A 13,281-nucleotide genomic window follows, 5' to 3' on the forward strand; every position below is an offset into this window, starting at 1 on the left:
CTGTGATCTGCAATACACTAGAAATAGAATTTTAGGGCTAAATGGGACTGTAAAATAATCTAGTCCACCCCTTTACTTTACAAATGAGGAATATGTGACCTGAACCATTTAAATTTCTAAGTTTCATATATATTTAAATAAAGATTTAAATAAACATAGTGAGTAAAGTACTAAATTTAGAGTCAGAAAACCTGAATTAGAATCCTGACTACTTTACCTACCAGCTCTGTCATCATAAATAAGTCTCATTTTCCTCAACAACAAATGAGATAGAAAGAATACAATCTAGCTGACCTATTTCACATGGGTATAGCAAGAAATAATTGAGACTATATCTCTCAAAGTTCTTCATAAATATAAAGCACAATACAAATATTTATTGTTTATCACTATAATATTGGTAATAAATTAAGAAAATAAGCATAGAAACTTTCCTTTTTTATATTTCTGGTTAATGAGTCATTGTAACTGCATAAATCAAAGGAAGGATAAGTAAGGTTCTCTCTCATAAAAGCAATAAAACCATGCTGGGGGATTTGGATAGAAATAGTAGACTGAGATTTTCAAGTTAAGGTTTAAAAATATATATGATATAAATTATATATTATTAAATATGTGTAATTTCTATATATAATTTAAAATATACTTATATATTAGTCATATTATTTAACAATATGATTTACATATTATGTAACTATAAATAAATTAATATAATACATATAGTTATATATGTATATATTTTTAAATCCCCAGAAATTATGAGAAAACAAGAAAATACTTTTAAAAGATGAGACTAGATTAGAAACAAAACAATGGAAACACACATAAGAAAACTGCTATAGAGATGAGAGAGTCCAGAGAAGATCCAAGTTTAAAATAAAGAGATATAGAAAACAAGAAGGAATCCTAGGATACTCATTAGACTAACTGGTGAAGTATATATAGGAAAAGTGAGCCAGGAGGCCCCAGCTTCCTCCTCTAAAAATTCTGAGCAGCAAGAAATAGGAAATCACAACAATGCTCTGGAAGCAATTATTAGCTATCTACCAAAAGCTGCTCTCTCCTTCCACAGGAAATGAATTATAGCTGGGCATAGAATTAAACTATACTCCTTTGCAGTTAGGTATATAACATAAAGTCCTGTCCCCTTAAAACTTACAATATGGCAATTTAATGAAGAAATATAAAAGTAAATCTCAATGAGTTACAGGGGAAAAATAAGAGTAATTAAAATCCATAGAAAATGTATGTCTCATTTTAGACATGTTTACTCCAGACGTTTTTGGAACCACCAACATGAATTCTTTGCAAGAAGAATCAGCAAACTGGCCACAGAAAGAGATGAGAATAATAATTTTTAAAAAACAGACTAGAGAGCCATACCCTCAATCAAAAGTTCAATAAACAAGAACTGAATAGTAGCCACTGCAGTTTTGAAAAAACCAAGGAAAAACAGATACAGGGTGGCATATGGACACCACTGACAAGATTCCTTCATGCTGAAAGAAGTCTAAAGTTAAAAAAACTGTAAGAGGCAGTGAATAAAAAACATCAATTAACAATAAAAATCTGCATAGTGAGTACTTTTACTTATATGCATGAGTAATATATGACAGATCCTACAAATGAATTCTTCCATGTGGAAATCTAGATATGAAAATGCTTAATTAGGAAAGTAATTTGTAATTATTATAGTAAAAATGTTAATAGATGCACTGTTGCCATATTAGCCCTAAGTAATTTCTAAAGAACCACAAAAAAATACTGAGAGAAAATAACACTCTGTACAACTTAAAATCTTTCATCCATGTTCACAAAGCAGAAGACAAACATTCATTAAGACATTTAAAGTCTTTGTGAAGTAATTATTATTGTATTAATTTTTACACATGGATGAACTAAAACACAAGAAAGTTAAATGGCTTACCCAGAGATAAAAAGTAATTTCCTAATAATCGCATGTAAAACTTTGCTCTTAGCGTTAAAATGCTTTCACTTTCTGACTAATAAAAAACTGTAGTACTCCATTTAGAATAAGTTTAATAATACTGCCCAAAATAGACTAGTAGGAATTATAATATCACTACAAAATGCAGATAACTCCAGTTCTTGTTTTTTCTACAAATCAAGATATAAGAAATCTTAATTTCTATGGCTTTACTATGTATTAGTGGTTTAAACTTGCTAAATTTACTAGTAGCTGTACACTCTCATTTTGTGCAATAACATATTTATTTAAATAATATAATCAGTTGTCCAAAAAGGAAGAGGTCCTGTCCAAAGTTACAAAAGTTTATTTAAAAATAAATCAGATTTAATGCTTTAACATACAATAGGTAATATAAGATTCAGGTATATATTCCAAGTTTTCTAATACTGGAAAGAAGAGCTGTATTCAAAGCTTCAACACCTGCCTTCAAACTACATAGGAAGCAATCATGATCGCCCAGCATGGAGAGAAACCAGATGCAAAAGGCACCTAGAGACATCATGTACAGCCAAGTCCAGAGAATAGAACTAACAATGCAGCCTGGCCGGGCGTGGCTCAGCAGTTGAGCGTTGACCTAGGATCCAGGCAATCAGGGTTCGATTCCCGGTCAGGGCACATGCCCGGGTTATGGGTTCGATCAATGACTCTCTCTCATTGGTGTTTCTATCTCTCTCTCTCCCTCTCCTTTCCTCTCTCGGAAATCAATAAAGATATATTTTTTTAAAAAAAACAACAATGCAAATGTCAGTGTCCAAATCATCACCAAAAAATAAACTTGTAGGATCTAAATTTAAAAGGTTTTTACTGTACATAAAAGTTATGTGAGATTTCTATTAGAATTTTTAGAAATTCATTGACACCTAGCTTCAAAGGGCAATTTTTAACATTAGATATCACTAGTATGCTAGCTACCCTAAGAATTAGAAGCTAAAGAATAGAGTTGGACCGGCCGGACATGGCTCAGCGGTTGAGCATCGACCTAGGATCCAGGCGATCAGGGTTTGATTCCCAGTCAGGGCACATTTCCAGGTTGCGGGCTCGATCAATGACTCTGTCATCATTGATGTTTCTATCTCTCTCTCTCCCTCTCCTTTCCTCTCTCTGAAGTCAATAAAGATGTATTTAAAAAAAAAAAAAAGAATAGAGCTGCACTAATAAGCACGACAGACCTTCAATCATCAATCATATGTCAAGGGTTGAAAGATAACTAAAATGAGGAGTACCTAAGAAGTTGAGCTTAAATATGAGAAGGAAACTTCAAATCTTTCATCTCTGTTACTGCTGTGTATTAGACTGTACTTCGTGAGAGTCAGGCATTTGATCATGCTGTCCCACTGCTCAAGAACCAAGGGTGGCTCCCTAATGTCTATGGAATCCACTCAGCTTACTTTCAAGGCTTTCTTTCCACCTCATGACCTTTTTAGTCAAAAGATATAGTTTTTAAGGACCAAAAAAAGCAAAAATTATATTGTTGCCCACCTTCTGTTAGGCCAGAAAGACAGGCAAGCAATGAACAACAAACATACGGGGTGGGCAAAAGTAGGTTTATAGTTGTGAGTAAGCGGAAGTTTATTATTGTATTACTTATTTATTAATCATTGTATTATTTATTTGTATTATTTGTAAACCTACTTTTGCGCACCCCTGTGCATAAACATTAGAACACTTATACAGGGTTGAAGGTCAGACATGCATCTACCACACAGTTCTGGCCCTTAGGAATCTAGAGTGGATTAACAGGTAGTCAAGAACACAGGTAACTGTAAAAAGCACAGTATTCTTTCAGGGTATCATACACTGAAAAGTGCCCCCTCAAAAGGTAACTATGAGAGAGAAAGGCTTCAAATTGGATTCCAATATCAAATAGCTGTACCACTCTGGACAGGTACTTAATTTGCCTACTTGGGCCTATAAAATGAGGGGCTTAGAGCAAATGATTTCTGAGGTATCTCCCAGCTCTGATATCCTAATGATCTATGGAATTAAAATTAATTGAATAAACCCAGTTGGTGTGACTCAGCGGTTGAGCATCGACCTATAATCCAGAACAGCACGGTTCGATTTCCGGTCAAGACACATGCCTGGGTTGCAGGCTCGATCCCCTGTGGGAGGCATGCACATTGAGGCAGCCGATCACGGACTCTCTCATCGTTGATGTTTTTCTCTCTCTATCTCCCTCCCTCTCCCTTCCTCTCTAAAACCAATAAAGATACATTTTTTAAAATGATTCATCAATGTAGGTTCAATTGAAACAAATGTACCACTCTCATGAGGAATGTTGATAATGGAGAAGTCTATGCCTGTATAGGAGCAGGGGGTACAGGGAAAAGAAATATGTACCTTCTGCTCAATTTTGCTATGAACCTAAAGCTGCTCTAAAAAATAAAGTCTATTAAAGAAAAGCGAAGTAGTCAGTCACCCTGAGGAAAAGGGTAGCAGAAGCAACCTGAGGACAAACCCCTTGGCTTGTTTGGGAAAGAACAAGGCCAGTGTGGCTGGAGCAATGGCAGAGGGCAGATGATAAGAAATGAGGCAGCCGAGGCAGCAGAAGGCTATGGTGGGCCTTGTAGGCTACAGAAGAAACTGGATTTTACTGTGAATGAGATGAGAAGCCTTTGGAAAGTGTTATGTGGAGGAGAGGCACAATCTGACTCACTGTTTCAAGAAATCATTCTGGCTGCTATGAGGGAAATAGACTGCGGGGGTCATAGGTTAGGGGTGGTTTCAAGGAGCCCTGTTGAGAGAAAAATTATTTTAAAATATTATTGTGGGCATACTCACTCTTTAGATTCCTGAGTTCTTTTAGTAACATGTTGTACAACTGTGTCATAGCCAGATTCCTCACCCTGATTCTGATCAGATGTCCATTTTTCCATTTCTTCTTCAATCATAGACCCCAAAGTGTTGCATATATGCTGTCTAAGGTATTTCACAAATTCATAGCTGAAACAAATATTTAAAAAAGAAATGCAGTAAATATCATGAACTTGTTAACCACATCCAGAAAAAGTGTTAGCACAGAAAGATTGGTAACATATTCAGATTTCTTACCTTAAAGTAGAATTAAATTAGTTATTCATCCCAATTAACAATATACCCAGTGGGACAAATTTCAGGACCAACCCAACCCTTAGTAAGTTAGGAGTCTTTTCATTTTTTTAATGCTCCAATTTTTAATGTGTAATGCATATTAAGGGAAAGGGAAAGGGAAAGCAGTTGTTAAAGATTCTTATAATTATTCAAGCTGATGAGGAAAACCAGGCTAGAATAACAGCAACTGTGCAAGAATAAGTAGGAAAAAGTTAAGTTCCAATCATTAGAAGAGGTTTGTGTATATTTTGAAAGTTGTGCCCGGCCGGGCATGGCTCAGTGGTTGAGCGTCAACCTAGGATCCAGGCGATCGGGGTTCGATTCCCGGTCAGGGCACATGCCCAGGTTGCAGGCTGGACAGCTGATCAATGACTCTCTCATCATTGGTGTTTCTCTCTCTCACCCCCTCTCCTTTCCTCTCTCTGAAATCAATAAAGATATATTAAAAAAAAAAAAAGTTGTAACTGACCTAAATTCCACCTTATCAGCTCTTTTCTGTTTACACAGAGAAGTATCTCAGACAATCCAATATACTGTATTTTCCTTCATACTGTTAGGCTCATGATAGCATTAAAATTAGTTTGCAAACTCAGACAATACAGCAAATATGAAAGGTTAAGAGTTCTAAAGCAAGATAATTATTTTATGAAACATGTTTACTGAAAATAAAGAGCAATGATTATAATTAATACCATGATTTAGAAAGGTTGGAGTTTTTGTGGTCTCTCAAATGACAAAGATAATTTAGGATGGTCCATTTTGTAAATGCCACTATGTTCAAGACTTTCAGTTTGAATATATCACTGTGTAAGAGCTTGCATATATGCAGTACAGGAGATCAAGGAGAACCTGAATAATTTTCTTCCCATAATTATGAGTCCATCATGGTATCCAGTATATAGTCTTCAGTCTAATATTTATTAAATTATGAATGTGCTCTAAAGAACAGCCACCTTTCCCAGGTAACCAAAGGATTTCATTTTCAATTTTAACTGCTTTTGATTGAGATTTCCTGCCCTGCCCATTTCTCCTCAGCTCTGAGCACATCACTGTTTCCTAGAATCCCCATGGCTGCTTCAGTAGTTTTCCAGGCCTGCCATAGCGCAGATCTCAAAAGGCAAGTAGAAATATCTGACATGAAGCCACGTGGTACAATAGCAAAAGTACAAGCTCATAGTAAAAAGTCCTGACCATCAGCTCCAGCTCTACCACCCTACCTATGTGACCCTGGGAAAGTCTCGGTTTTCTAATCTGTAGCTTGGCAGTGACCCAAACTACTTCAACCCACTCTTTTAAATTAAGGAGGCAGTGGACAAAAACTTACTTTGTCATTATAAACTACCAGATGTTTTTAAAAAGGAGTTTAGCAAATGTATTCTCTACTCCCATAGCTTCAACTTCAGATTCAATAATATAAACAGGTGACTTCTTTAGCTCTTTTTTCAGCCAAAATGCCCCTCCAGAATGCCAGATCTGTATGTGCTGGACAAGGCTACTTCATGTTCTTTTACCATATCAATCAGCATAACCTAAACCAAAGTCTATCATCCTACCCACCCTCTCACAAACCACCTTCCTAACATATATCTTGTTAATGGTACCATCCTTCAATCAGATACTTGTGAATAGCCTCAAAAAGCAGTAATAACAATCTTCTCCATTATATCTCATATCTAATTAGCTAGCTATAATTCTATAAATTCTGCCTCCACAACTTTTCTCTTCCTTCCCACTGCCACCAGATTATGTTCACCACCTTTAGCTAAACAATTGTAAGAGCCCTCTTAGTTCATCCTATAAATAAGTGATTCTCGAACTATAGCTTGGATTAGAATCACCTAAAGGACTTGTTAAAAACAGATTGCTGGGTCTCACTCTCAGAGTTTTGATTCCTTAGGCATACAGTGGGGACCAAGAATTTACATTTATAACAAGTTCCCAGGTAGGTGATTCTAACGCTAATGGTACCAGGACCATAATTGGAGAAGCAATGATCTAAACAGATTCTGTATTCAGATAGCTTTTAAACTAGCCTAAGGTTCCTAGAACCCCAATAAACAGATTCTTACTCAAAGAAGCAGTATTAGCCCAAAATATTAATGAATAAATGTACATTTAGTTGATTTACATTAAAAATATTTAAAATACATAGGTATCATTTCATGATCCTCTGCATTAAGCAACTTTTTTTATTAAGAGAACAGACATCATTCCCAATAACAGAATAAACAGGTCCTGTCATTATTTTAGGAATCACGTAGAATGAGTTTTTAATTTTATCTCCCCCATTTAATAGCTGTGTGAGGCTGCCCAAATTAAATATCCTCTCTAGGCTTCAGGGTTTTTTTCATCTACAAAATAGGAAAAGCATGTGTCATGGAAATCATTAAAAGATTCACGATAATATATGCCCTGTATCTAACACACAGCCTGGCATAAACTTAACAGTAAGTGCTAGCTATAATTACTATCAATATTATTAAATTTAAGATACATTTTGTCATTGACACTTAAAGCCCTCTTAGACCCCAATTTATCTTACCAGATATGTCTCATTACTACCCCTCATACATGCCCAACAGTCTCCATGTTTTGTTTTCCCAATACCTTTGATAATATTTCATCCATTTAGAATGTTTTACCAACTCTTCTTAAGTAGGATCTTCTTCTGCAACCTAAAATTCTAACTCATTATAAAACCTTTCCTAGTTCCCCAAAACCTGATATTCTTCCTCTCCCAAGCCCCAACAGTATTTTGCCCCTCTCTATTAGCACTCAAAACATTGTTTTGTATATAGTCATGTGACCTGCCTTATCCTATGCTTGGCTCCTGACTGTATCTAAACCCAGATTTACATATTCTTTATATCCTTGACAACAGTATAAATTCACTTATTGGCATGTCATCTGCAGTACTTTTTACAGTACTGTAAAAAGAAATACAAAACTTGCCTCAAAAATAGATATATTTTTTAATAACTTACTTTAGAGGATCCTTACTAGGATTAATTTAAGTGAATTCTAATACTATGTAGGTCCTTTCTTTTCAGATTTATTTTTAGCTGAATCTTCCATATTAACATTTTCAGACTTAACATTCTAATTGTGCTGGGAAGATCGAGATTATAATATTATAGCTTTGTATCAGGTTTAAGTCCTACATCTCACACTGAGCAATCTGGCAACTTTAGATATAATAGCTGACTTTGCTAAATTTCAGTTTCCCACTACTACTTAATGGTGATGTTAATCCTAATGCAAAAACTTATTACAGATAGTTTTTTCTTATACTCTGACACTTTTCTCACCAAATACACTATACATATATTTGACTAACCTTGTTACCTTAAAAATAATTTAATAAGCAAAAATAAAAATTTTGATTCAATGACACTATTACCAAATAAATGCAGAAGATCTTTCTCCAAATATTCCTAAAACGGGGGACATTAAAACCCAAGAGGACAGTTGTTTGATGCTAAGGAGAAACGTGTTGACCTTATCACATTTCAGAAGCAGCTCAACTGAAATACACAGCAATGTGCCTGATCATTTTGCTTTACTACTAATAAATGTGAATTTTTTCACATTTACATAGAAAACAATTTACAAAGTTGAGTGAAAGAACATTCACTTTTTCTATTCTTTTTATACAGCTTTATTACCTAGATTTTACAAGAAAATTTAAATTTGTTCCATGATGAATTTCTAACATTTTTTAAATGTTTATATCAAAATATGCAGATACAGAGGTTACTGTTATGATATAACATTTAAAAAAGTCTAGTATCAGTTTGTTTCAGGAAATCATCCTCTTAGCTATTTAAATAAACAAGAACTTTTTCAATCATATATAGAAAAAAGTTATCAGTAATGGTATGTTTTAAAAAGATGTTTTATTAGTGTAAGCTATGAATTATAATGCTTATATTTGGAATTCTTAAAACAGATATTTCAGAATCATAGGATTTACTATATGATAAACTTAACCATATATCATATTAGTATACAAAAGGCTATGTCAAAAACAAAGAATGAGTATTTTACATCACCTACAACCTTTTGGTCAAAGGTAAAACTTCTGAATCATGGTAAACATTAAAAATGCATTCATTAATTATGGAAGCACACATATATTTATTAGCAATTTCTCTATAAAGGGATAGCACTTTACATGATGAATGTTTTCTTGAAGTTAACACTTAAACACACCAAAGTTCACTAATTTAAAGTCACTGGTAGATTCTTCTGTAAAACAAAGAATAAACCCAATTCAACAAATATTACTGTGTTCCTTCCATATCAAACCAAAAATACCAGAGACAGGGTTACAATCATTAGGGTTGGTAAGTATTTTTTTAAAAAGTAAAACTATACAGCAGCTCTCCATTAGTGGTTTCTCTTTCCAGTTTCATTTACCCCATAGTCAACTGTTGTCCAAAAATATTAAATGAAAAATTCCATTTAAAAAACAACAAAAAAAGAAATAAACAATAACCAATAAGCTTTAGATTAAGCCATGACGAAATCTCTTGCCTTCCTGCTCTGTCCCTCTCTAAACATAAATTATTCCTTTGTCCAGCATATCCATGCTGTATAGGCTCCCTGCTCATTAGTCACTTAGCCACCTCAGTTATCAGATTAGCTGTAGAGGTATCACAATGCTTGGGTTAAGTAAACCTAATTTTATTTCATAATGATTCCAAAGCACAAGAGTAGTGATGCTGGCAATTCAGATGTGCCAAAAGGAAACCTTTAATAAAGTGCTTCCTTTAAGTGAAAAGTTTTGTATGAATAGGAAAAAACAGTATATATCGGGTTTGATACTCTCCTAGATTTCAGAAACCCACTGGAGGTCTTGAAATGTGTCCTCCTGGGATAAGAGGGGACTACTGTAATACAATAATCACTGAAATGCAAGTAAATTGACCCTGGCTGCATATCAGAATCACCTAGGGAGCTTTTTCAAAAACACCAAGGCCCAGCCTCTACCACTCCTCCTCTGCCAGGCCCCAGGAAATTTTGATTTACCAGTATTTTTTTAAATGGCCTTCAACTGATTAAAACCAGGGCTGTTTGTTTTATAGGGGGCCAGTCCAAGAATAAAAATTTCCACAACACATGCACACATAATGAAAGCAATATCCTCTTCCCTGCCTCCCTCCCCTCCCACAGGCCTCAAATCCTGTTGCCACTGTTAGAGAAAAGGGGGAAAATGGGTCTTCTAGAGAATGTGAACAGTTTGCAGTAGAAAAATAGAAGAGGCTCTGGAAAGCAGAGATAGTTTAGGGCAGCTGCCCTATGGGGCAAATCACCAGATGGGCTATACTGCTTACACTGCAATTTCTCCCCAAATGACTACATTTTCCCCCACTTTACTATACTACCTGAAATTCCATCACTATGGACTCAATTACCTTAACAATCATTTTCTTACAAAAATGCCAATGGACTATAAACACCAGCTTCCCCTGTAAGTCTGTTTAATGAGATTATTTTTCTTGCTAATACCATGACAACAGCAGATGGATTTAAGGAAGCAATGTTCTGTTAGTGGAGATGGAAGGACAGATATTCTTAAGTATGAAACACTTTGGGAAGCAATACATACCTAAGTGACTCAAGAACATTTAATGTTAAGGCACTGAACAAAAAGGCAAGAGAAAATATGAGATCTCTTCCAGCTCTGAGATTGTAAGATTCTATGAAAATACCAAAGACAAGAATCTCCTCCCACTTTCTTCTCCTACATAAAGATTCCTTCCTCCTAAGACACAGATCTCAGGCTAGTGCAGCTAACACATGAATTTTACTACCTATACTTTTAACACTACAAACTACTCAACTACTGTTAGGATTATAAATCTTACTTTTAAGACTACACATTAGTTATAATTTGAGTGTGTCTGGATTGATTTAGGTTGGCCACAAGTAAATCTCTTCAGTAAACAGTAAATATTAACTATGCAAGTTAATCAGCAGGCATTTAACCTATCTAATGAACTGCTGAAGAAGAGTAACTTACATTATTATAACAGTTGTTAGACTGCTGAGAAAAACCGAAATGATCCATGCTTAGCTTGAAAAAAAGCATTTTAAAACTGACACAGCTAAAGCAATACTTATAGGCAATTGTGTAGCCTTAAATGCTTACATTCAAAACAAGAAAAGCTGCAAATTAAATGAGCTAAGCATTCATTACATAAGTTTTAAAAGTTTCCCACAAAGAAAAAAAAAATAAAGAGCAGAAATTAAGATCCAATAACAGCTATTAGTAGTGGATTTAATGAAGAAATGAACAAGAAAATCATGGAAATACAAAAAGAACCATATGTATAACCAGAAACACTAATGAAATTAGAAACTCCACAGTAACAAAAATTCCTTCCACACTTTTAAGACTCCCTTGAGAATCTGATGAAAAAGTATATGCTTACCCCATAAAACTGTAAGCAAACACAAACTGCTGCATAAAATCTTAAAGAGCTCCAGGGTCCCTGATGCCCATATATGAAATGAGTAGGAGTTTCAGATAAAGATAACTTCAGGACACCCAAAAGTCAGTAAAGGTTAACGTAAAAAGAAAAAAATGAAAATGTCATCTCTGTAAGATGAAAATAAAATGCACACACTAAATTAATACCACTACTACTACTAAATTGAGACACCCAGCAGTAAACTTTTCAGTGGCTTAAATTATGAGTCAAATCAAAAGAAAAACACCTATCCTTCAAGATTTACCTGAAATGGTACCTTTCTCATTAAACTGCCTGCCGCTACTGCTTCCCAGCCCAAAGCCGTCTGCACTGCAGGCCGCCTGTCCCGCGCGCACCGCGGGCCCCGAGCAGGTGCCTTCCCTTCACGGAAGGCTGAGCCGTCCGGGGAGGCAGTAACCTGGCGTCTGCACTGCAGGCCGCCTGTCCCGCGCGCACCGCGGGCCCCGAGCAGGTGCCTTCCCTTCACGGAAGGCTGAGCCGTCCGGGGAGGCAGTAACCTGGCCCCAGCGCCCCGCAGGCCGCCTGTCCCGCGCGCACCGCGGGCCCCGAGCAGGTGCCTTCCCTTCACGGAAGGCTGAGCCGTCCGGGGAGGCAGTAACCTGGCGCCAGCGCCCCGCAGGCCGCCTGAGGGACACCCGGCGCGGCCACTGACGCATCGGGGCAGCGAAGAACGAGAGTCTTTGAAACGCAACGGTTTTTGTATAGTGACAGTAATACTCTGAAATAAGTGCTCCTAAAAGAACATGGATAACTTATAATTAAGGTCTGTGAAGCTCAGGAGAAAAATAATGGAGGGTTAGGGTACGTTGGTGTGGCAGTAAAACAAAGCAAGCGGATGCTTTGGGAAATAAGGAAAGAATACATAAATAAACTCGGTATTCGGATAAATGAAATAATGAACCTCCAACTTGGGTGCTATTTTAACAAAAATCAAGTGCACATTTTCTTATCCAAGTACATTTTCACTTTGCTGTGTCTGCTGGGTCGTTTGCTTAAGACATCAAAAGCAAGTTTACTTGTGAAAATTTTCATCAGTTTCCTCCAGACGCAAGAGGATCTCCTCGGCGCACTCCAGGGACGGCGCGCCCGTGATCTTCTCCTTCACGCTCTGGAACAGCTGCCTCAGCATCGCCGGCAGCGCCGCGGGCTCCTCGCGGGGCAGATGAGCCATCCTGTCGGAATCAGCGCGGCGCCGTTAATCCGGGTCCGAGCCAACGCTGCGCGCTGCGCACGCGCGCCCCCGCCGGCCCGCCCCGCGCCGCGCCGTTCCCCGGAGACCGCGGCAAGCGCTTTGGGGTGGGCCCTCGCTGGGGAAAGCGAGCTTCCTTACTTTGGGGAAGCAGGGGTCCGCGAGGCCCCGCCTTCCGTACCCGTTCCCGCTCGTCTTCAGTACCCACAGAGCTCAAGGTGCCCGCACGTAACCGCAAAACCCAGATCTCCCGAGGCTCTGATGGGCGGGGCTGACGGCGGGACGTCGGCGCTACGCGTGACGTCAGCACGTCGGCGTTGCTTCCTAGGCGGGAGGGGGTGCCGGTAGGGGACCCGCGGGGTTCGTGGAGAGCTGGGTGCCCTCGCACACCCTCCCCTGGGATGGTCGGCGGGAGGGGAAAGAGTGCGAAGGAAGAGGGTCAGTAAAAGGGAGAAACTAGAGATGAACCCGAGAGTTGCCTGAAAGGCCTCCATTGAAGTGCGAATGGTACTGAA

At 37.5% G+C, this 13,281-nt stretch overlaps 1 protein-coding gene across 1 annotated transcript in view; it reads right to left on the reverse strand.

Annotated features, from left to right (window-relative positions):
• TBC1D32 (TBC1 domain family member 32) overlaps positions 1-13,023 on the reverse strand; it is a 118,480-nt gene extending 105,457 nt beyond the window's left edge. The window contains exons 1-3 of the mRNA XM_016212635.2: positions 12,908-13,023; positions 12,594-12,749; positions 4,772-4,933 (exon numbers count right to left, since the gene is read on the reverse strand). Of these exons, the coding sequence (XP_016068121.2) occupies positions 4,772-4,933; positions 12,594-12,748 (317 nt within the window). The 5' untranslated portion in view covers position 12,749; positions 12,908-13,023. The remainder of the gene's footprint in view (positions 1-4,771; positions 4,934-12,593; positions 12,750-12,907) is intronic.
• Between the last annotated feature and the right edge of the window lie 258 nt (positions 13,024-13,281).

The sequence above is a fragment of the Miniopterus natalensis genome, chromosome 5 (genome assembly GCF_054644295.1).
Source record: "Miniopterus natalensis isolate mMinNat1 chromosome 5, mMinNat1.hap1, whole genome shotgun sequence".
In the NCBI taxonomy this organism is placed as follows: Eukaryota; Metazoa; Chordata; class Mammalia; order Chiroptera; family Miniopteridae; genus Miniopterus; species Miniopterus natalensis.